The sequence below is a fragment of the Macaca fascicularis genome, chromosome 5 (genome assembly GCF_037993035.2).
Source record: "Macaca fascicularis isolate 582-1 chromosome 5, T2T-MFA8v1.1".
Classification (NCBI taxonomy): Eukaryota; Metazoa; Chordata; class Mammalia; order Primates; family Cercopithecidae; genus Macaca; species Macaca fascicularis.
The window spans coordinates 157,692,451-157,716,657 of record NC_088379.1 but is presented as its reverse complement, the minus strand read 5'-3'; the positions used below and the strand labels follow the sequence as shown (position 1 = coordinate 157,716,657).

General features: G+C 40.7%; 1 protein-coding gene and 1 pseudogene across 11 annotated transcripts in view; one reads left to right on the top strand and one right to left on the bottom strand.

Annotated features, from left to right (window-relative positions):
- The window catches only part of ARFIP1 (ARF interacting protein 1), a 134,358-nt gene that overhangs the window by 100,394 nt on the left and 9,757 nt on the right, over positions 1 to 24,207 (bottom strand). For 3 of the 11 annotated variants that reach the window (XM_065545592.1, XM_065545593.1, XM_065545595.1), the window contains exon 1: positions 11,540 to 11,697. The exons of 7 other annotated variants lie outside the window; for them this stretch is intronic. In XM_065545592.1, coding sequence (XP_065401664.1) covers positions 11,540 to 11,668 — 129 coding nt within the window. In that variant the 5' untranslated portion in view covers positions 11,669 to 11,697. Of the gene's footprint in view, positions 1 to 11,539; positions 11,699 to 24,207 lie in introns of those variants that run through there. One more of the 11 variants, XM_065545594.1, reaches the window with a different exon arrangement.
- On the top strand, positions 18,831 to 19,871 carry LOC141410348 (ribosome biogenesis protein NSA2 homolog pseudogene; annotated as a pseudogene).

Sequence of the window (24,207 nt, the reverse complement as noted above, 5' to 3'; positions counted from 1 at the left end):
TTCTAATGTGCAACCAGGTAGAACCAGTGCTATAAGCATGCCCTATACAAGAGAGGAAGGTTAATACAGCAAAATTAGCTATACAAGTATCTGCTGTATTTATACAAAAACCCAAGAACACCTACTATTACTTAAGGACCTGTGTTTACATGCTACAACCCTTGCCCCCCCCCCCCGGCTTTTTATTTTTTTGAGACAGGGTCTTCCTCTGTCACCCAGGCTGGAGTGCAGTGGTACATTCTCTGCTCACTAAAATCTCCACCTCCCAGGTTCAAGCAATTCTCCTGCCTCAGCCTCCTGAGAAGCTGGGATTACAGGCACACACCACCACAGCCCGCCTAATTTTTGTATTTTTAGTAGAGACAGGGTTTCACCATATTGGTCAGGTTGGTCTTGAACTCCCAACCTCAGGTGATTCTGCCTGCCTCGGCCTCCCAAAGTGCTGGGATTACAGGCATGAGCCCACCATGCCCGGCCCCACTTTGTAAAACACACAGAAAACCTTAGTATTGGGAAGGAGCTACAAAGTCATTCAGCTCAACTTGTCATGCAGATTAAAACCACAAGATACCATTATATACCCATTAGAATGGCCAAAACTAGAAAGACTGACAAAACCAAGTCGTAGTCAGTATGTAGAGCAACTAGACTCTTATACGTTGCTGGTACAAGTAAAAGTTGGTAAAAATCACTTTGGAAAACTATTTGGCAGTACTATTTGAGCTAAACATACAACTATCCTATAACCCAGCAATTCCACTCCTAGGAAATATACCCAAGAAATATAAATGCACATGTTCATTAAAAGGCAAGTACAAGAATATTCATAGCAGTTTTACTTATAATGGCCAAAACCTGGAAACAATCCAAATGTCTATCAAATAAACTGTGGTAGAGTCATACAATGAACTACCACACAGCAATAAAACATAACAAACTACCGCTACAAAAAAAAAAAGGAAAAAACTTCAGACATAATGTTCAGCAAATAAAATCAGAACCAAAGAGTACTACTATATGATCCAAATCAAAAAGAAAACTAGTAATGTTGATGATATAGGCAGAACAGTGGTTATCTTGGGGAGGAATAGTACTGAGTCATGACTGTGGGTAAGCAAAATTTCTTAGACACAAAAAGCAAAAACAAGGAAAGAAAAATGCTGATAATCTGGACCTCATTAAAATTAAAAACCTCTTTTCAAAAGACACCATCAAAAAAACCGAAAAGGTGAACCACAGACTAGGAGAAAATCAGTTACAGTATCTATATGTGACAAATGACTGATAGTAAAGATATATAAATAACTCTTGCAATTCAATAGTAAGAAAACACAAATGAAAAAAGGCCAAAACTTAACAGAACACTTCACAAATGAAAGTATAAGAATGGTGAATAAGTACATTAAAAGATGCTCAACATCATTAGTCATCAAGGAAATGAAAATTAAAACCACAATAAGATTCAACTACATAACCACTATAACGGCTCAAGTAAAGATGACTATAATACCAAATGTTAGTGAAGGGCAACTGGAACTTGCATACATGAATGTAGGAAATGTAAAAAAGTACTTCACTTTGGACAACTGTTTAGCAATTTCTTGTAAAGGTAAATATATACTTGACTATAAGACTTAGCCATTCTATACAAAAACACTCACCAAAGAGAAATTAAAATAAATGTCCTGACTTGTAGATATGTACTCCTAGCAGCTTTACTTATAAGAACCGAAAACTAGAGAAAAAAAAAAAAAAGGTCCATCACTAGGTTAATGAATAAACAAATTGTGGTATATCCATACAATGAAATATTCCTCAGCAATACAAAAGGAATGAACTACTGACGCATGCAACAACTCTTGATTAACTTCAAAACATGAGTTTGACATAAAACTGGGCAACACAGCGAGATGCTCTCTAAAAAAAATTTTTGTATTAGCCTGGTGTGGCGGTACATGCCTGTTAGTCCTAGCTACTCAGCAGGTTGAGATGGGAGGACTACTTGAGCCTGAGAGTTCAAGGTTACAGTGAGCTATGATTCTGCCACTGCATTCCAGCATGGGTGTCAGAGTGAGACCCTGCCTGCCAAAAAAAAAAAAAAAAAAAAAAAGCCAGGCACAAAAAGAATACATACTGCTATGATTCCAGGTATAAAGAATTTTAGAACATACAGAACTAATTTGTTATGAGAGATCAGTGGTTGCCTGTGAGACAAGTAATGAAGGGGAGAACTGACTGAAAAGGGACACAAGAAACTAACTCTACGGTGATGGAAACATTCTGTATTTTGATTGTGACTGTGGGGTTTTCCAAGTTTACGTATGTGTCAACATTCATGAGACTGCACATTTTAAACGAATACACTTATAGGTAAATTTTACCTCAATAAACTGTTGATTTTGAAAAAAAGGTAAAAATTACATTTTATCATCTCTAATGGCAGAGGACCTATTTTTCCTGCAGGCCCCCAATCCACCCAGAGAGCAACCACACCATAGCAGTCTGGTGGGGGGAGGTGTGTGTGACCCTGACCATAGTGCCCACCTACAAAGAGGAACTAATCAGTTCCACAACCCAGCGGCAAAAGAAGTTTGTCCTTTTCCAAAATGTGTCCTGCCCACAAAAAATAAAGTACACCAATACTCTCTCACTAGAAAAATGACTGCATGGTTCTAAGTGTCATTTACAAACCTATTTTCCCGGTTTGATCCAGAGTCTGAAAATTAGAAGTGCTGCCTCAAGGAGAATATCTAAAGAAAGGCAAGTATCTGAAGAGTGGCAGAACATAAAATGCAATCATGAAGAAAAAAAATCCCTCTGTTCCTCATTTTAGATCATTTAAAATAGCAATAAAGGCATAACTGGTTTGCCAAGTCAGACTTTAGCCAAGTAGACGTATATTTCCTTATTTTTGGCTGCCCAGCCCCAGGCCCCAACCAAAGTTGGGGAAAGCCTCCACATTGTGAGGCTTGGGAAAGGGCAGAGCCTGCCTTGGATTACATAAAAGCTCAAAATACCAGACATTCAAGCAAATATCTGAAGCCAGATTGTTTGTGTTCAATTCATGGTTCCTCCACTAGCTGTGAACGGTAGGCAAGTTCCTAAAGCACTCTTTCTTATTCTGTAAGATGGTAATAGTACCTACCTCATAGCATTGTTGTGGCATAAAATAAAAACATACAGTATTTAGAAGAATGTTTGACATATGAGTGCTATATTCAGTTACATTAATACTATTCTTTCCCAAGCTCTAGGGCACTGCCATCAGGACCTAGGCTCTGCCAAATCAAAGCCCACTTGCCCCAGACTTAGAATCAGAAACTAGGGTTAAGAAGAAAGATATCAAAGAACTCATTAGGGGGCAACAATAACCAGCAAGATCAAATTTCTAGGTCAGAAGTGACCATAGTGGCAGCATTCAGTCACCAGAGCTAGAGGTACTGGCAGTGCCAAATCCAGTGTTAAGCAATGGTGTCGACACTGGACCACCATTATTTAGATCAATATTCCTAGATATGTGGGCCTGGATTCTGGTTTTCCAATGCTCCAGACAATTCTATACTCCACCTCATAGCCTCTTGGTAAATCCCTTTTCTGAGTAAATAAGCTGGAACTGGTTTCATGTGCTTACAACGTAAGACCTTGACATCAGATTTACAATCAGGAAGTGGATAAACGGAAAATGGTCTTCCAATATCTTTATGAATGCTCTTGAGTATGAGGTGATAACTCTGAAATGGTCTAGCAAGTTTTTAGAATGTCAGAATGCTATAAAATTTGTATGATACCTTCATAGTTCCCTACTCTAATCCTAACGCTAATCACTAAAAATCTGGCCTTTATTGAGAGTTTCCTACATGCCAGGCACTGTGCTAAGCACATTACATAAATCATTTCATTTAGCCTTCACAACTATCCTGGTGAGGTAAATATGATTTTCCCAATTTTACAGATGAGGAGACTGCAGCCTAAAAAGGTTAAGGAAATTAACTAATTTAAATAATGTATCCACTTGCAAATGAAGCTCTACAACAGTAAGAGCTAGCGTTTAATGGGTACTCACCATATATCAGGAACTATTCTATGTTTTTCACATTAATTTCACTTATTAACTGATTTAATTCTACTCACTTTATGTGCATTATCTCATTTAATCTCACAACAAATCTCTGACCTAGGTACCATAATTATTCCTATTTCACACCAATACTCTTCACACGTAAGAAAACAGAAAGATTAGGAAATTTGCTTAATGACACACAGCAAGCAAGTGATGATCTGGGGATTCAAACCCGGCAATCTGGTTTGAGTTTTTAATCTGTATATCACACTGCCTCTACTAGAGTGACTGAAATACACAAACGGGCCTTCCCAACCTATATATATATACACACACATTCAGACCTTTATAGGAATCTTACACACTGCTTTCTTGATATTGACAACTTGTACTGTTGTTTCTTTTATCTCCATATTATCATGAGCAGTTAAGAGTAGCACCCATCTTAATTTACTCTGACCCTTTACTTGCAACAACTGCAGATTGATGCATTAACCTCCATTTATATCATCAGGGCTGTCTTCTGCTAATACCAGAGCCTTAGAGACAGCTGCATCCAGGAACCTCCTACTCCTACCAGTTGGCAGTTGCAGAATTAAACTAGGACACCTGGAAATCAGGAGTTCCAGGATAACAAGTGTGTTGTTGAAAATGGCATCAACTGCCTCAAAATATGCACATGTTATCATTGATCCTACAATTCAGTGGTTTTCAAATTGGGGAGGTGGGGGGTAGATTTTGATACCACCTCCCCACCACCCAAAATTTAGCAATGTCTGGTTGTTATAGCTGGGAATGGTGCCCTGCTGGCATTTTGAAGGCAGAGGCCAAGGATGCTGGAAAACACTGTACAATGCTGTTTAAGACAATTCCCCAAAATAAAAAATTACCCAAATATGTCAATCGTGTCAAGGGTGAGAAATTCTGTAAATTGCCTGATGCTATAAATTGCCTCTTAGATTGGCAGGCCCAGGGTCTTTTATTATTCATTCACCTCAGTGTCATAAATGTAACCTATTTCAACTGCACTGGGGGAGAATAGCTTTCCCCCTGCATTCCTTTGGTGGAACAAATAGCACTCCAGCAAACTTTCTCAGTACTGCAATCGTGGTAACATGGCTCATAAAACTGCTTACAGTCTGACCTCTACCTACTTCTCTAGCTGCTTCTCATACCATACTGTCCCCCTCCTTTCTTCATACTGGCCAATTTGGACAGTGGACAAATCTCCACTAACTTCATCTTTACCCTGAGGATACACAGTAAGTTTCCTCCCTGACAATTCAACCCCTAGTCTATAGCCCTTTCTGTAGCTGCCCAAGACTTAGGGCTAAAATTTAAAAGTTATTGTACTTTTTTTTCTCATGCTACTTACGTTTTTCAAATCCTGAAAATACACTTTGACACTAACATAAATAGCTTTACATTTGACAATTTGGCATTTATAGGCTAATACCAAAAGGAAAATAAGAGTCATCCAAAGACTAAAACACTATCTTAATAATGCAAAAGAAAGGCACACTAGAAGTAAGTTTCCTGCTATTCAATTCATATTATTCATAGTAAAACATAATTTTTAAAATGCTTAGAAACAACATAGAAACTTTCTAGAAAGGATCTAAAATAACTTGCCTTAGCCTTAGTTAAATTTGTGGAACTACATAAGACATTATATTTTCTAAAACACATTTACATTGGTCTTTAATCCAGTTTACCACTGAGCAAACAAAAACAAAGTAGTATAATAATTAAAGTTTTTCTAGCTATTTCTTAAATCTACTATTTCTTAAAGTTATTTGAAAATGCAATAACAAGTACTGTGAAATATTTCCAATGTTCAGGTTATTAATTACATATGTCAAGTAACTATTTTGTTCTGTTATCAAGTAGTTATATTTTCTTCCTATTTAAAGGATCAAATTCTTAAGTTCAGTCAATTCTAGGCAAAGCAATGAAGAAAGTAAAGAAAGTGAAAGAAGAAAAGACAGACACAAAGCTAATTCAATTCTAACTGCTTTAGTTATGGCTTCAGACAATGAAGGCTGCAGTGCTTAGTGGACTAATTATGCATCTCGAGAGAGACCATATTTTGTTCTAATACCAAAAAGCACAAATGCCTTCTGTGTCAGATGAAATTATTCAGATTTTTGCCTATGAAAAAGAAAGTAATTCTATTAAATTCATAATTCAAATAGTTTTTGGAATTTCCTTCTGTATTAGTAAAAATATGGCCTTTGAAAAGTGGTTAATGTATTTATTACAAAGTGGTAATTCAACATGGTTCAAAAGTATTAGGTGAATAAGCCTACTTCATGAAATTGCAGAACTAACCAACATATTAAGAGACATGGACTTAAGGTCCAGCTCTGTCTCTTTTTACCCTTTGCATCTCACTTTACTTCTGTAACTTTGTTTCCTCGTTTATAAAATGAGATTTTTAACCTCATCTATATATAACACAGCTGTTGTGAAAATCAAACGTAAAATTATAGTACACTGATTTCACCTCAAGACTAACAGAACAAATGTTGAAGTAGTTCCAATAACACTAGTATTTACCAGCACAGTTACTCTTTGTAACTTTGTCACTATGGGTACCCTAAGTGTACTTTTCTAAAACAGACCACAATCAAGACAGATTTGAAATATGATTACAAAGGTTACTATGCGCAGCCTTGGTGTTTCTTTCTTTCTTCTATCTATCTTGGCAATTTCACGGCCTCAGTAGGAAGGTGATTCTCAAACCTATTATTATAAATGAATGAATAAGGCAAATACGGTGAAATCCGGATAATTACTGAACATAGATGAGTATACAGAAATTCATTTACTCTAGGGAAAACCAACCTAGCTGCTGGCTACTTCTTGAACCACATTCCTTTTCATCTTTCCTGACAGGCAGTTCTACCCACAGAGCCCTCTCCACTGTTCCTCAAACACATCAATCTTACCAGTATTTTTGCTCTTGCTCTTTGCTCTGTCTGGAAAGGTCTTACTCCTGGATTTTCACATGATTCTCTTCCTCACCTCATTTAGGTTTCTGCTCAAACATCAACTCCACAGAAGGGCTATCATTGACCAATCTATGTCAATTAGCACTCTTCATCGCTCTAGCCCCTTATGCTTTACAGCAGTAAACACTAGTTTACATTACATTATAAAATAAGTTATGTATATCTTTAACATGGTGTGTCTCCCTCCCCGATGTGTCTACAATATAAAAGCCGACTCCTCAGCTTGACACTCAGAATCCTTCCTATGGTCTGACCTGTTTTCTTTCTGCCAATCATGCTTCTTCAGATACCCTATGAAATCAAACTTACTCTTCTCCATACATATTTCTCAATGTTCTTTGTGCTTTTGCTCAAGTAGTTCAAATTCTACCCACGCGATACGACTTCAGAATAAACGGCACCTTCACCGATATTCCTGGCTGCTACTTCTCTGAACTGCCACAGTGCTTGACTTGTACCACTCTAAAGGAATTATTATTCTGCACTTTATTTCATTTAAATGTCCTCTACTAAACAATATGACCTTGGATGCAGGATCTGTACTCAATTCACTTTTCAGATGTCTGAGTTACACAAAAGAAGAGTGCAAATATCTGTATATTTTCCTCAAATATTAGAAATAGGTATATGTTTTAGTGTTACTATATTGAAGGGCAGAGAGAAAAGAAGAATGAAGACTACAATCTCAGGATAAACTAATAAATACCTAATGCAATTTCTTTGCTTCTTTAGTCACTGTTATAAAAATATACCTAATTTGCTTGTTTCCCCAATTTCCTGCTTCCATTTTTAAACAGTTTTTTTCTACACAGTTTCCTAAATTTACTCATCTTTTCTTTCATTTAGGCTCAAATCATAGCTCTGCTCCTTAAGAGCTATGTTGACCTTTCCAAGTCTTAGTTGCCTAATCTATAAAATGGGAGAAAACATCAACAGGGTTATTATAGCATTAAATGAGATGACATATGTAAAACCTAGTACAATGCCTGACACTTAATAGGCCCTCAATGAATGCTGCCTATTAGGCTACTGTTCTTCTTGTAAACAAATCTGACCCGTAAGTTTTAAAGACACAGGTTTAAATTAGTAGAATACTAATGAGTCGGGAATTTTAAAGTCATAAAATATTCCTAAACTGTATTTTTGTTAACTGTAAACTCAATGCTTTTAAATTGGAGGATAAATTCAGCTTATACTCATGTACCTGTTCTGTTTTTAAATTTAATAAGAATATTCCCTATGAAAGCTGCACATGTGGATATGGCTAAAAACACAAGGAATGCATAACATGGATTTTAATGTTAATTTTCAGACAAATTTGAACAATGAATTGCTTGGCAGTAGTTTCCTTCAGATCACTGTCATCCAGACTAACTTCCTATTGAGCAGGAAATTTCTAGTTTAGCATCTATCAGAGTGACAATTACAAAGACAAAACTCACAATGGTAAACCACAAACAGAATACTTTCATTTATTTTTATGAATCCCATCATTGGCTAGGCTGTTAATCTTTCCTAGAACACACATGTACAGTCTTCCCTGGATCATCTCTCAGCAGGATAGATTCAGAGATCTGATCCTAAAAAATCAAATCCATGAACTAAGATATGTACAGTATACACAATTCTCTAGCTTCTCACGATTACCTGTAACTACAACACTGCTTTGCCAAATGTTAAACACTCAAGCTACTTTAAATCATAAGGAATCCTGAATCCCCCGCAAGGAATACTTATTGTGCAAAGAATTCGTCTTTGATTTTTGGACTAAACATAAATAATCCAGCTCTAAATCCCACATTAAAACTTATCACACTGAATCACAGTAGCTTGGCTTAGTTGAAGAAACACTGTGCCTAGTACTGTGTCACATAAACAGATGGCAGATTGGCACAGAAACACTGCAACTGGAGTCATAAAACCCCATGTTGTGCTCCAGTCTTACTAATTCCTCTAAATCAGTCACCATCTCTCTGAAGGTTAAATTTGTCCAACTAAAAAACCGGGGAAAATAATAACTAATTTATTTGTATTCAGAATTTGCTTTTCAATACTATCTACAATCATATGTATATCTATTCATTACAACAGGCAAACCATTCTAAAGACAAATAAAAATTTAGAAAAATTATCTGGCAAAATGTAAAAATGCACACTGCAAAAAGCAAAAATTAATTTCATAAGATCATTCAGATATGAAACAGATTTTTAAAGATCAGACCATCAGCTTGATTTGACAGATGAAAAAACTGTGATGTCTGATGCCAAAATGTTAGTTTTTGTGACCTAAGTAAAACAAAGTTCCAGACCGGAACTCAGATCTCCCCACCTTCATGTGGTGGTAGTGCTCTTCAGGACTGATGTGACTGTTCGCTATCTAAGTGAAACATGATATTCAAATTTCATTCAAGAAAAGTTTAATGTGCTATTTCTGCTTCTATTTTTATTCAGTAAAATTTAGATAATACCAACTACATATGAAGAATTCTGCTAGGCACTAAGGGTAATAAAAAGTAAACTCTAGTTCCAGTTCTAAAAGCACTCTGAATCCAATCACAGAGACAAATACACACACAAATAAGTACCAAGACACCATTTTAGCTACAACAATGCAAAGAAACAAATTTTTACTCTAGAAATACAATGGAGGGAACGATTTTACTGTTTGCTAACAGAATGTAATAATTAAGAAAATAATACAACATGACCAAATGGGATTTATCCTAGAGGTAAAGGATTGGTTCAATTAGGAAATCTATTAGTACATACCGTATTCATAAATCTAAGGCAGGTAGCAAACATACAATTTTCTCCATACCACTGAGATGGAGTGTATGTGACAAAATTCAACACCCATTTGAAACCCAACACTCAAGGAAACAAGAATTAAGAGGTAATTTCTCAAAATGATAAAATATATACATTTTAGTCCTACCACCATTAAATTATTTAATAAAGAAATAACAAAGGCATTTCCACTAAGATTAGCAAAAAGGCAAAGATGCCCACCATTTCTACTACTATTATTGTTTTCTGAGACGGTGTCTCGCTCTGTCACCCAGGCTGGAGTGCAGTGGCGCGATCTTGGCTCACTGCAACCTCCACCTCCCAGGTTCAAGCGATTCTCTTGCCTCAGCACCTGCCTCCAACCACCCAGAGTAGCTGGAATTACAGGTGCCTGCCACCACGCCCAGCTAATTTTTTGTAGAGACAGGGTTTCACCATGTTGGCCAGGCTGGTCTTAAACTCCTGACTTCAGGTGATCCACCTGCCTCAGCCTCCCAAAGTGCTAGGATTACAGGCGTGAGCCACCACGCCCAGCCATTTCTACTACTATTCAACATCATACTAGAGGTATTAGCCAAATCAACTAGTTAAGAAAAATCAATCAGATAAATAATAGGTAAGGAGAAAGTAAAACTATCTTTATTTGCAGATGATATAATAGTAGCCTAAAAACCCTTGAAGAATCAATAATAAAATTAACTCAAAAATAAGATTCAATGAAGTAGCAAGACAATAAATTAACATACAAAAAATAGTTCTCCTATACAAAATCAATAATCAGAGAAAATAATGGCAGAGAAAATCCCATTTATAGTAGCAACAAAAAGATTAAATACTTAGGAATAAACTAAACAACGTGTAAAAACCACACAAGGAAAATTTCAGCACCACTGAAAGACACTGAAGAACACCTGAGCAAACAGAAAGACATCCCCATTCTTAGACAGGATGACAACATTATAAAGATGACATTTCTCCCTTACTTTATAAATTCGAGAAAATACAATGAAAATACTAACAAGCTATTCTGTAAAGTTTGGAAAGTTGATGTTCAAGTTGATATGGAAAATCAAACATGCAAGAATAGGTAGGAAGACATTGAAAAAGGAAAACCACAAGTAGACCACCTTTACAAACACTACAACACCAAAAATCACCTATAATTAAAGCAGTGTGGGACTAGACATAAATAGACCAGTGGAATTTAAAAAGTCTAGAATTAGACCCAAACATACCCAGAAATTTAGTAAATAACAAAGGTGGCATCTCAAATCACTAAAGTACAGATGGACTTTTCTATAAATGGTGCCAGGAAAACTAGGTATCCATTTGGAAAATATAAAACTTGATCTCTATCTCATATCATACTCCAGAATAAACTCCAAATAGATTAGGAATCTAGATATAAAACATGAAACCAGAGAAAGTACTGAAAGGAGCTGGGCACATTCCTCAGCCCCCGGGCTCGAAACTCCCTGAGCCTGGTACAAACACATCCCATCCTCCCATCCCACCACATACTGCCATATATCTCTCAAACTCCCTGAGCCCAGTACAAACACCACCTGGAAAGTCTCCGATAAGGAGACGGCCATTCAAGTTTTTACTGAAAGCACGAGAATCAAAAGAATTCCTTTGTTCCCCTGTAACTCTCGGGCTATAAAAAGCAAACGCTCGCATTGTTCGGGGCCCTCTTGTATACTGTGGAATGGAGGGACCAAGTTCGAACTTGTAGTAAAGATCCTTGCTGCTTGGCTTGGACACTGGACTCTGGTGGTCTTCTTTGGGGAACAAACAGTCTGGGCATAACATCTGGGGGCTCGTCCGGTATTCCCCAAGCCCACCAGACCCCTGGTCAACGGATCTGCTAGGATCGATCTACTGATAGGTGAGCTGGCTCGTCTCCGTTTGTCTGTCTGTGTCTGTATGTCTGTTCTGAATCTGAATCTGACTCGCGAGGTCTGAAACTGGAGCTGGCACAGTCCTGGCGGACGCGCTATAGGACAGCCAGCGGAGACCGGTGGGAGACGTCCCCTGGCTCTCTTCTGATTTAAATTGCCATCTGAGCTGCCGGAGCGCGTTCGCGATCCGGGCAGCAGCTGACTCTGACCCCGACTGCCGGGGCGCGCTGGCGGTCTGAGTTGCCGGAGCGCGTTCGCGATCCGGGCAACAGCTGACTCTGCCCCGGTTCTCGGGCGCGCGCATGTGATTTGAATTGCCCCGGTTCCCGGGCGCACGCGTGCGGTCTGAATTGCCCCGGTTCCCGGGCGCGCGCGTGCGGTCTGAATTGCCCCGGTTCCCGGGCGCGCGCGTGCGGTCTGAATTGCCCCGGTTCCCGGGCGCGCGCGTGCGGTCTGAATTGCCCCGGTTCCCGGGCGCGCGCGTGCGGTCTGAATTGCCCCGGTTCCCGGGCGCGCGCGTGCGGTCTGAATTGCCCCGGTTCCCGGGCGCGCGCGTTTGCGGCCCCAGTCCCCGGGCTCCCAGCTTCCAGCGTGCCTTTGCGGCCCCGGTCCCCGGGCTCCCGGCGCGCACTTCCGGCCCCGGTCCCCGGGCTGCCAAAGTGCGCTTGCGACTAGCTATCATTAATAAGTCAGATCAGATTTCCTTTACAGGGATTCTAACCCACATTCCTTTACAGGAAGAGACACAGAAAGTGAGAATGAGTGAGAGAGAGACCATAAAAGACGGGAGAGGGAAAAAGTGAGAAGGAAAATCGGAAAGAGAAAGGGGAGGAAACGGCAGACGTGGAGAGTCAGAGAGAGAGACAGAAAAAAAAAAGAGACTGAATGTAAAGGAAAAAGGACACGGGATGACAGATAGAGGGAAAGAGCAGGCGGACGGGAGGCGGCCGCCGCACCCAGACCCGCCCCCGGGCTGAGTCGCGGGAGGGAGCAGGCGGAGGGGAGGCGGCCGGCACTCACGAGCCCGCTAAAAGGGAAAGTAACTTTGTAGGGCTGGCAGGGCAAACGCGAGGGCGCACTTCGCGGACTAGCACCCCCCCCCAGCCGCCTGACTCCACAGTGGCTTTACCCCTTCGGGAAATAGGACCCCCAGATAACACAGGAATCCCCAAGCTCCAGTACTGGCCATTCTCCACCAGTGATCTGTATAACTGGAAGACTCAGAGTGCTCGGTTTTCAGACAACCCCAAAGATTTACTGGCTTTACTGGATAGTGTCATGTTCACCCACCAGCCCACTTGGGATGATTGTCAGCAGCTCCTCCGAATCTTGTTTACCACAGAAGAGCAAAAAAAAAAAAAAATACAGGTAGAAGCTAGAAAGCTGGTCCCGGGGGACAACGGTCAACCGACTGCCAAGCCTGACCTCATAAACGCGACCTTTCCTCTGACCAGGCCGGCGTGGGACTACAACACGGCAGAAGGTAGGGGACGGCTACACCTTTATCACCAGACTCTAATGGCAGCTCTCCGGGCAGCTGCTCGCAAGCCCACTAATTTGGCTAAAGTATATTCTATTCTACAGGGAAAGACAGAGAGCCCAGCCACATACTTAAAAAGATAAATGGAAGCTTTTAGACAGTACACCCCCATAGATCCAGAGGCTCCAGGAAGTCAGGCAGCTGTTGTAATGTCATTCGTAAATCAGGCAGCCCCAGATATTAAAAAAAAAACTCCAAAAATTAGAAGACTTAAAAGGAAAGCGGATTCAGGACCTCCTTCAGATAGCCCAGCGGGTTTATAATAACAGAGATACTCCAGAAGAAAGGCAATTTAAGGCCACTGAAAAAAATGACCAAGGTCCTGGCAGCGGTAGTACAGAAAGAACATCTACAGCCAGAGTACACCCAACCCAGGCGGCCCCCCAGGCATGATAATCTGAGAAAAGACCAATGTGCCTACTGCAAGGAGGCTGGCCACTGGGTAAGAGACTGCCCCAAAAAGAAACAACGAGGACAGGGACCCCCTAGGTCTACACCCGTACTAGTCACTCAAGATGAAGACTAGGGAAGACGGGGTTTGGATCCCCTCCCCGAACCTAGGGTAACTTTGCAAGTGGAGGGGTCCCCGGTCCAGTTCTTGGTCGATATGGGAGCACAGCACTCAGTCTTAGTTAAAACTAATAGGAAATTATCCTCCAATTCCTCGTGGGTACAAGGGGCCACAGGAGTTAAGAAATACCCATGGACAACACAAAGAACAGTAAACCTCGGAGCCAAGAATGTAACCCATTCTTTCCTGGTCATCCCTGAGAGCCCCTGTCCCTATTAGGGAGAGACCTGCTAACTAAAATGGGAGCACAGATCCATTTCCTCCCTGAGGGGCCCGTCGTGACAAACTCCCACAATCAACCCGTGTCCGTCCCGACTATAACCCTAGAAGATGAATACCGGCTCCACCAGGAGCAAACGGCCCCTGGCCAGGACATAGCAACCTGGCTCCAGCAATATCCAGAAGCTTGGGCAGAAACGGGGGGCTTAGGACTAGCAAAACACCGTCCTGCTTTATTTGTTGAACTTAAACCTGGGGCAGACCCCGTGCGGGTACGCCAATACCCGATGCCCCTAGAGGCCAAGAAAGGAATTGCCCCGCATATCCGCCGGCTCCTTGACCAAGGGGTCCTTCGCTCATGCCACTCACCCTGGAATACTCCGTGTTGCCAGTATGAAAACCTAATAGTGGAGAATACAGACCTGTACAAGACTTAAGAGAAATCAATAAGAGGGTTGTGGATATACATCCAACTGTGCCTAACCCATATACCCTCCTGAGTACCCTAAACCCTAAACATCAATGGTACACCGTTTTAGATTTAAAAGATGCTTTCTTCAGTTTGCCTTTAGCCCCTCAGAGCCAAAAGCTCTTCGCCTTCGAGTGGAATGACCCTGATAGAGGCATAAGTGGCCAACTGACATGGACCAGACTGCCGCAAGGATTCAAAAACTCTCCTACCCTGTTCGATGAAGCCCTCCATGAAGACCTGGGTGAGTACCGACGCAAACACCCTGAAATAACCTTACTACAGTATGTTGATGACCTCCTGATTGCTGCTGAGACCCAAGAAGCTTGCATCCAAGGGACCAAGGGTCTCTTGCAAGCTCTGGGAAATCTAGGCTACCGAGCCTCGGCAAAGAAAGCTCAAATCTGTAAGTCAGAGGTAACATACCTAGGGTACCTGCTTAAAGAAGGGCAGCGCTGGTTAACAGACGCCCGAAAACAAACTGTTCTGCAGATCCCCAGGCCGCAATCCACCCGACAAGTGAGGGAATTCCTGGGGTCAGCGGGGTTTTGCAGACTATGGATACTTGGGTTCACAGAACTGGCTAAACCCTTATATCAGGCAACACGGGGACAGCAGCCATTTAAGTGGACAGACGAAGCCGAGTCGGCTTTCCAACAGATTAAAACCGCCCTACTCTCCGCGCCTGCACTGGGACTACCTGATGTTACCAAGCCCTTCCACTTATACGTAGATGAAAATAAGGATATCGCCAAGGCGGTAATAACTCAGAACTTAGGCCCCTGGCGGAGGCCAGTTGCCTACCTGTCAAAGAAGTTAGACCCAGTGGCTGCCGGGTGGCCCCCTTGTCTCCGAATGATTGCAGCCACGGCTCTGATGGTGCAGGATGCTGATAAGCTTGTCATGGGGCAAGAATTGCGGGTCGTTACCCCACATGCCATCGAAGGTGTACTCAAACAGCCACCTAATCGATGGATGAGTAATGCCCGACTCACCCACTACTAAGGACTACTACTAAATCCTCTCAGGATAACTTTCCTGCCCCCAACGACCCTAAACACTGCCTCGCTGCTGCCCAACCCGGACCTGGACACCCCACTCCACGACTGCACCGAGATACTAGCTCAGGTGCACGGAGTCCGAGAAGACCTGCAGGATCGCCCACTTCCTGACGCCGACCTCGTCTGGTTCACTGATGGGAGCAGCTTCATGCATCAGGGCCAGAGATACTTTTTCAGGGTGGACTGAAGCATTCCCCACCAAGAAAGAAACTGCTCAGGTTGTAGCAAAGAAAATCCTGGAAGATATCCTCCCCAGGTATGGCTTCCCCGTCCAGATAGGGTCAGATAATGGGCCGGCCTTCGTCGCTAAGGTAAGTCAGGATTTGGCTTCCATCCTTGGGGCAAACTGGAAACCACATTGCGCTTACAGGCCCCAGAGTTCAGGACAGGTAGAGAGAATGAATCAGAGACCTTAAAAGAGACCTTAACTAAATTAACTATGGAGACTGGCGCTAATTGGGTGGTCCTTCTCCCCTACGCTCTGTTCCGGGCCCGTAATACCCCTTACAGGCTGGGCCTTACTCCTTATGAAATTATGTATGGCAGACCCCCACCCTTAGTTCCCGGCCTAAAAGATGATCTGCTCAAGTCTGAAACAGAAAATGTCTCTGAACTCTTATTTTCCCTACAAGCCTTGCAGAAAATTAATCAAGAAATCTGGCCCAAGCTGAAGGAACTATATGAGACCGGTCCCCCGCCGACACCCCATCCGTACCAGCCGGGAGACTGGGTCCTGGTCAAGCGACACCGACAAGAGACCCTAGAACCCAGGTGGAAAGGACCACTCCAGGTACTCCTAACCACACCCACCGCCCTGAAGGTAGAAGGCATCGCATCGTGGATCCACTACACCCACGTCAAGCCAGTGGACCCAACCTCCGATCTTCTGGGACCAATCACGGCGGCGGCTGAAGCACCGGACACGTGGACTGTGGACAGAGCTAGGAACAACCCCTTAAAACTCACCCTGCACCAGCAGCATAGCTCACTGCAAACATGCAGTTAGGTAGTCTAACCCTAATGTTAGTCGCCCTAGTGGCCGCTGGAGAAATCACAAAACCAGCTCATAATCCCTTTGTCTGGAGATTCTGGCTTTATGAAAACCGAACCCACCCTGGGCAACCTCATAAGCCCGGAAAATTATTGGCCAGTGCTGATTGCCCTTCCTCAGGGTGCAACAGCCCAATTCTACTAAATTTTACTGGTTTTCAAATAGCCAAACCTATGACACCAATAATATGCTTTGAGTTTGATCAGACTAAATACAATTGTAAACACTATTGGTGGCACCAAAATGCCGGCTGTCCTTATAACTATTGTAACATCCATAGACCCCGTTATTGGGGAGAGAGAAAACAGTTAGACCCTAAGTGGCCCTTCCATCGTAGACAGGATAGAGACTTTTCATATACATGGATAGTTAGAGACCCCTGGAACTCCCGCTGGACCACGCCTCAACATGGGGCTGTATACTACTCCCCCTCCTCCACATGGCCTAGCAGTCACCTCTATCTGTGGCGAGGCCTAGTGCAAGTACTGCCCCTGGTCCAAGGGAATATCCAACGACAGGAAAACACACTAACACAAGACTTACGTCCTTTCTCCTGGTTAAAGTTATTACAAGAAGGACTAGAACTTGCTAACCTTACAGGACTTCATAGCCTGTCTGGCTGCTTTCTGTGCGCCACTCTAGGGCGTCCACCGCTAACCGCTGTCCCTCTGCCATGGGGATCCTCTACCTTTGCCCAAGCTAACAACCTCCGAAACCTCTCGTATGCTCCTATCCTGAACGTGCCCCTATACCTAAACCCCAGTCAGGAGAAGTTTCCCTACTGTTTTTCAGGAACCAATTCCAGCCTCTGCAGCATCACTGCAACGCCCCCTAATATCACCTTAAGGGCTCCATCAGGCATATTCTTCTGGTGTAATGGAACCTTATCTAAAAACCTACCTAGTCCTTCTGTTAATAACCTACTGTGTCTCCCTGTCACATTAGTTCCCCGGTTGACTCTACTAACTGCTGGCGAGTTCCTAGGGTATACCGGTAACTGGACTAGTGCTGTTATTCACCCAGACCCTAGACCAAGACCTGCACGAGCCATATTTCTCCCCCTCATTGCAGGAATCTCCCTCACCGCATCCTTCATTGCGGCCGGACTGGCGGGGGGAGCCCTAGGTCACACCCTCATAAAAAGTAACAAGTTGTACCAATAATTTGCCGTTGCTATAAAGGAGTCAGCTGAGTCCCTTGCCTCCCTTCAGCGACAGCTCACGTCCCTAGCTCAGGTAACCTTGCAGAACTGGAGGGCCCTAGACCTACTCATTGCAGAAAAAGGTGGTACATATATATTTCTAAAAAAAGACTGTTGTTTCTACATAAATGAATCAGAACTTGTAGAGGACCGGGTCCAACAGTTACGCAAGTTAAGCACTGAAGTAAAAACACGGCAGTTTGCTTCAGCTGCAGACCAATGGTGGAATTCCTCTATGTTTTCTCTGTTAGCCCCCTTCCTTGGACCCCTGCTAAGTCTACTATTTCTGCTTACCGTAGGACCTTGTGTTGTTAACAGAATTTTACAATTTGTTAGGGAGAGATTTGACACCGTACAACTCATGGTCCTCAGAGCCCAATACCAACCTGTAAACGCTGAAACAGAATAAGACTTATAAGACCCAAGATTGGCTCTAAAGATACCTGAAAAGAAGGGGGGAATGAAAGGAGCTGGGCACATTCCTCAGCCCCCGGGCTCGAAACTCCCTGAGCCTGGTACAAACACATCCCATCCTCCCATCCCACCACATACTGCCATATATCTCTCAAACTCCCTGAGCCCAGTACAAACACCACCTGGAAAGTCTCCGATAAGGAGACGGCCGTTCAAGTTTTTACTGAAAGCACGAGAATCAAAAGAATTCCTTTGTTCCCCTGTAACTCTCGGGCTATAAAAAGCAAACGCTCGCATTGTTCGGGGCCCTCTTGTATACTGTGGAATGGAGGGACCAAGTTCGAACTTGTAGTAAAGATCCTTGCCGCTTGGCTTGGACACTGGACTCTGGTGGTCTTCTTTGGGGAACAAACAGTCTGGGCATAACAGTACTAAAAAAAAAATGGATGAATTCTGCTTAAAGTTGGTATAGGGAAAGGAGAATCCAGAAACAATAAAAGAAAATATTGACTACATAAAATTTTTTAATTGGACAACACACACAGTACATGCAAAGCAAACTAAGATGAAATATTCACAATATACACCATAAAAGGCTAATATATAAAGAGCTCTTAAAAACAAAGGGAAAGGAGAGCATTTTTGCACCCCAGGGGCCGCTTCTGGTCACTCTGCAGCCATCACCATGCCACAGAATGAATATACTGAATTACATTGTAAACACCGCAGATAACATTTGGATTACCATGAGACAAAGAGAAAGAAGGAAAGTCAAGAGGCTCATGAATGTTCAAAGAAGGCAAAGAAAATGATTGGTCTGAAGGCTAAGCTTAATTATAAACAGCGCCATGCTGAGAAAATACAAATAAAAAAGACTATCAAGATGCATGAAAAGAGAAACACCAAACAAAAGAATGATGAAAAGACTCCACAGGGAGCAGAACCTGCCTATCGGCTAGACAGAGAGACAATCTCAAGCTAAAGTACTTTCCAATATGATTAAAAAGAAACAAAAAGAAAATGAGGGAAAATGGGAAGTCCCTCTGCCCAAAGTATGTGCCCAGAGAGAAACAGAAGTATTAAGTTATTCAAACAGGAAAGAGAAAGAAGAAGAGGATGGTTACTGAAGTCCGCTTTGCTGGAGATGGCTTTACAAAAAAACCACCTAAATATGAAAGATTCATCAGGCCAATGGGCTTGCGTTTCAAGAAAGCCCATGTAACACATCCTGAACTGGAAGCCACCTTTTGCCTACTAATATCTGGCATAAAGAAGAATCCCTCATCCCCACTGTATACAACTTTGGGTGTTATTACAAAGACTGTCATTGAGGTAAATGTGAGCAAACTGGGCCTTGTGACGCAAGGAGGCAAAGTTATTTGGGGAAATATGCCCAGGTTATCAACAATCCTGAAAATGATGGATGCATAAATGCAGTCTTACTGGTTTGACAGCAATTTCATATATAATTGTTGAGCGCTACACACCAATTGAAAAAACTACCATTACTATAATGTTTCTGAATACTATCAAACAGCCATACCTGTCTGCAATCATCAAGAGATTATTACGTTGTAAACATTAAAATGGGAAACAAACAAACGAACAAAAAACAAAGGAAAAAGGACCAAAAATCAGACACAGGATAAAAGACACAGTCAATTCACCAAAAAAAAAAAAAAAAAAAAAATTAAAAGGGACCTCAGATATATAACAATTGCTCAAATTCACTCGAAATTAGAGAAATGCCAATTAAAACAACACTGAGATACAATTTCTCATCTATTACACTCGCAGAAATTTTAAAATATGACAAAACATTCCATTAGTGAGGATGTAAGGAAAACAGGCACTTACATACATTGCTGACGGGAATACAAATTGGTACAACCATTCTGAAGGGAGTGTTGGTAATGTGTAACAAAATCGCGTATACACTTACCTTTGGTCCCAACAATTCCACTTCAAGGAATCTACCCTGGGAATATACCTCCAAATATACAAAGACAAATACACACTGCAGCATTCTTTGTAATTGTAAAATATTGGAAACTTGGATGTGCCATATTCAATTACCTTCCTATGGTAGGAATATGGCACATAGGAAAGTGACTGAACAAACCATGGTACATCCAAGTTATGCAACTGTGGGGAGAAATAAAGAATGAGGAAAATCTCTATAATATGAAATGATTTCCAGGACACAGTGTTAGCTAAAAAAGCAAAGTCTGAAAAAAGCAAAAAAATACCTATAGTATGTTATGTTCATGTAAGAATGAAGGGGGATATAAGAAAATACACGTTTCCACTGAAAAAGCAAAAGGAACCCAAAACACCAGAAGGATAAACCAGAAACTGAAGAGACAGGATACCTACCCCAGGCAGGTGAGAAAGGAAAAAGGCATGGGAACAGTGTAGCAAGGCTAAGGATGGCGTGATACTTCTCTGGATACACGATATATTTTGTAATAATTCTGACTCTAAGAACCATAGTAATTTCCACATGCTGACATGGTGTGGGAAAATAAAGAAAACTTCAAAAACAGATGGGGGTTTGTTGAAAGAACACAGGAGCCAACCTGAAGGAGCCCATAATGGCCAATGCTGAAACAAATATAGCAACAAAATAAATGATAGTACTAGATTAAAAACAAGGAGTAAAATATTAACAAGTCCATACTGATATAAACAATCTGATAAGTAAATGGAGGAAAAGGGACAACTCTTCTTCCCAATAGACTACAATAAGTAAATTAACACAGGAAGCAAGTGGGAAACAATCAATATCAGGCAAATATCACAAACACTGCAGACAAGATCCACTTGATAGATGCTAAAGTTAGAGAGCAATAGTTTGAGGAGAAACAGGATTTACACAGTCTCTATGTAGCTCCAACAAGATACTTAGCAACTAAAAAGGGAAAGATAGTAACTTCATAGTGTAAAAACAGCACACTCAACCAAGTGATCAAGTAATCATAAGTAGTAAGACATATATCATAAACTCCTCAATACAATGCACTAGGAAAGACACAACATCACTTTTGTGGTATTCTTGCCAAAAATGCATAGGCTCATTCCAGTCATGAGAAAATATCAGACAAACCCAAACTGCGAGATATTCTAAAAATAACTGATCAGTACTCTTCAAAAGTGTCACAGTCATAAAAGAAAAGCAAAATATCAGAAACTTTAAAAGAGACTACGGAGAAATGGCTAAATTCAATGTGGGCTCCTATATAGGACCCTGGGACTGAAAACGGACAGTAGTTGAAAATTTGGTTTCACTCTAATAAGAGCTATAGTTTAATTAATAATACTATACCAATGTTAATTTCCTACTTGTAATAATTATATTACAGTTATGTAAGATGTTAGCATTAGGGGAAATGGGGTGAGGAATGTAAAGGAACTCTGTACTATATTTGCAGCTCTTACACAAGTCTAAAATTAGATTAAAAGTTTTTTTAAAAACAGTAAGAAATTCTGAACGAAGGTAGAGGAATTACCCTTTAAATAAAAGGAGAAAATCTCTTCCAGTGAGGCCAGAATAAAGGAAGAAGGAACCTGTAGAGACAGTGAAGAGTAACATGGAAAAATGGAAGGTTAAGGCAGTTCATTTTTGCTATCTTTTACTTTCTTGCGAAATAGGAGTTATCATTTGACCCCTTGTATAAAACAGCACCAATGAGGAAAATATAGTAGGTCCTCCCTTTATCCATGTTTTAGCTTTCCACAGTTTGTTATCAACTGTCAACCATGGTCTGAAAATAAACCTCTCTTCTTTATAAATTACTCAGCCTCAGGTACTCCTTTATAGCAACTCAAACAGACTAAGAAAATATGTTATAATTGCTCTATTTTATTATTACTGTTGTTAATCTCTTATTGTGCCTAATTTACAAATTAAACTTTATCATAGGTATGTATGTATAGGAGAAAACTTAGTATATATAGAGTTTGGGACTATCCACAGTTTCAGGTATGTGGGCTTTGGAACACCTCCCCCAAGACTATGGGAAGACTACTGTACATCATAATCATTCAGCTCTGGAAAAGACCAAATAACTCAAGGCAGACAGAGAAACATAAATCAAATGTCTGTGAATTACAGAGATAGGTACTAAATATGATATAAATATATATATATATTTTTTTTTTTTTGAGATGGAGTTTCGTTCTTGTTGCCCAGGTTGGAGTACAATGGCGCTATCTCAGCTCATTCTTTAAGTGCTCTGATCCACTTCATATTTATTTCTTAAAGGTCTTCTTGTTTATAACTTTGATAACAAAATACATGGGAGTAACAAGACTTAAGAAGTTAATGACCTACAATTTGTGCTGTTTAGCTTATACATTTTCTAATTTTTGTATGAATTCACTTATCTTTGCAAGCTGTCTTTAAAACAGAGTGATAAATTACTACTACAAAACCACCACTGATGTTCAGCCCTCACAGGCCAGTTATATTGGAGGCCAAAATGTCATAAGTCATCTCTGGGGGTTCTACTATAAATGAGCCAGAGGTATTTGCTAACAAAAGAGTGTAAGAACCAAAGACCTACAAAGTGAATTATTAATTAGAATTTGTCACCTCAAGTTTAAAATCCATCCAACTCTTTGTAGTTGCTTTGATTTTACTATAAAAATCATATTTTTATATGTACATACTGAATAGACCAAATCTATACAGAGGGAAACCTTATAAGATCCTTTCCCAAATTTTAGTGAGGGAGAGTTTTATATTCTACCACTCTTAAATGCATTTAAGGTCTTCTTAGCCCCCAGGAAAGAGAGGGCAGGAGGTATTAGATTTGCCAGGATCCCTAAAACCCCTTCAGAGTCTCCATGACAACACTGAGTTTAAAGATTCAGAAGTCTAATGATAAAGGATTTATGGCAGGAGTGTTGTTGAACACAAATCATAATGTGAGCTTTTCAAATTCAGTTACTCATATAACAGGTGGTCTGAAGTGGTATGCCCAAGACACAGGAGGGCAGATATAACCACAGCAGACAAGATAAACATGGCACATTACACTGGAATACGAATTTACATTCTTTTTCACTAAAATACATATGATGGAATCCAAAGCAAAATTCACTTGAATAAAACAACACACATAAGTCTTCAAAGAAATTTACTGAATTTTAATGATAAAATACGAGTCTTCAAAGAAATGTCTGAAGAGTTATTACTCTTTCTAAAGGTACTTTAGTAAAAAAAAAATTTTTTGAAAAGTACTATGAATAATGATATACAGCATCAAGAACTTCTGACTGCTGAGTCAAGGAAAATAAAAGAGGTAAATAGAAAACTGAGGGCAAAAACTAGCAAAACTTGGACTTGCTTTGAAGTGATTTTGCTTAGTTTCTTTAGACTTGATATTCCAGAGATCAGTTATTATTCTAAAGATTTTTTTAAGTGGCTCTATTTCTTTCACTTTTGATGAAATCTACTGGAATATGCCCATCTTTTCTCATTCACAGATAAATAGGAAGAGAATGGTAAGATCAGTTTTTTCTTTACCATGAGAATATGTTTATTTTGCAAGTTATTTTTAATTCTTTAGCCACAATTTCCACACATTTTTATATTACCACAGCTTTTAAAAATACTTTCTAAACATCAGATACAGAACTTGTTCGAGGTTAAAAAGAAAAAACATATTCTTTCTGTTGAATAATATCACATTATATTTAACCTAAAGACTATCAACCTTTTGAATAGCAAGAATGGAAGCAGCTGGAGGTCATACTTCGTTGTAGGTCCCAAAACAGGCTTGAGGTCCTAGAGGAAAATATCTTTTATAAACCACAACAAAATTCTCACCTCAAAATAAAGTACTACGAAATTTGCACAATTATATCTATATTCACATCTTTACAATATTCAGAAACCTACTGGATTTTTAGAAA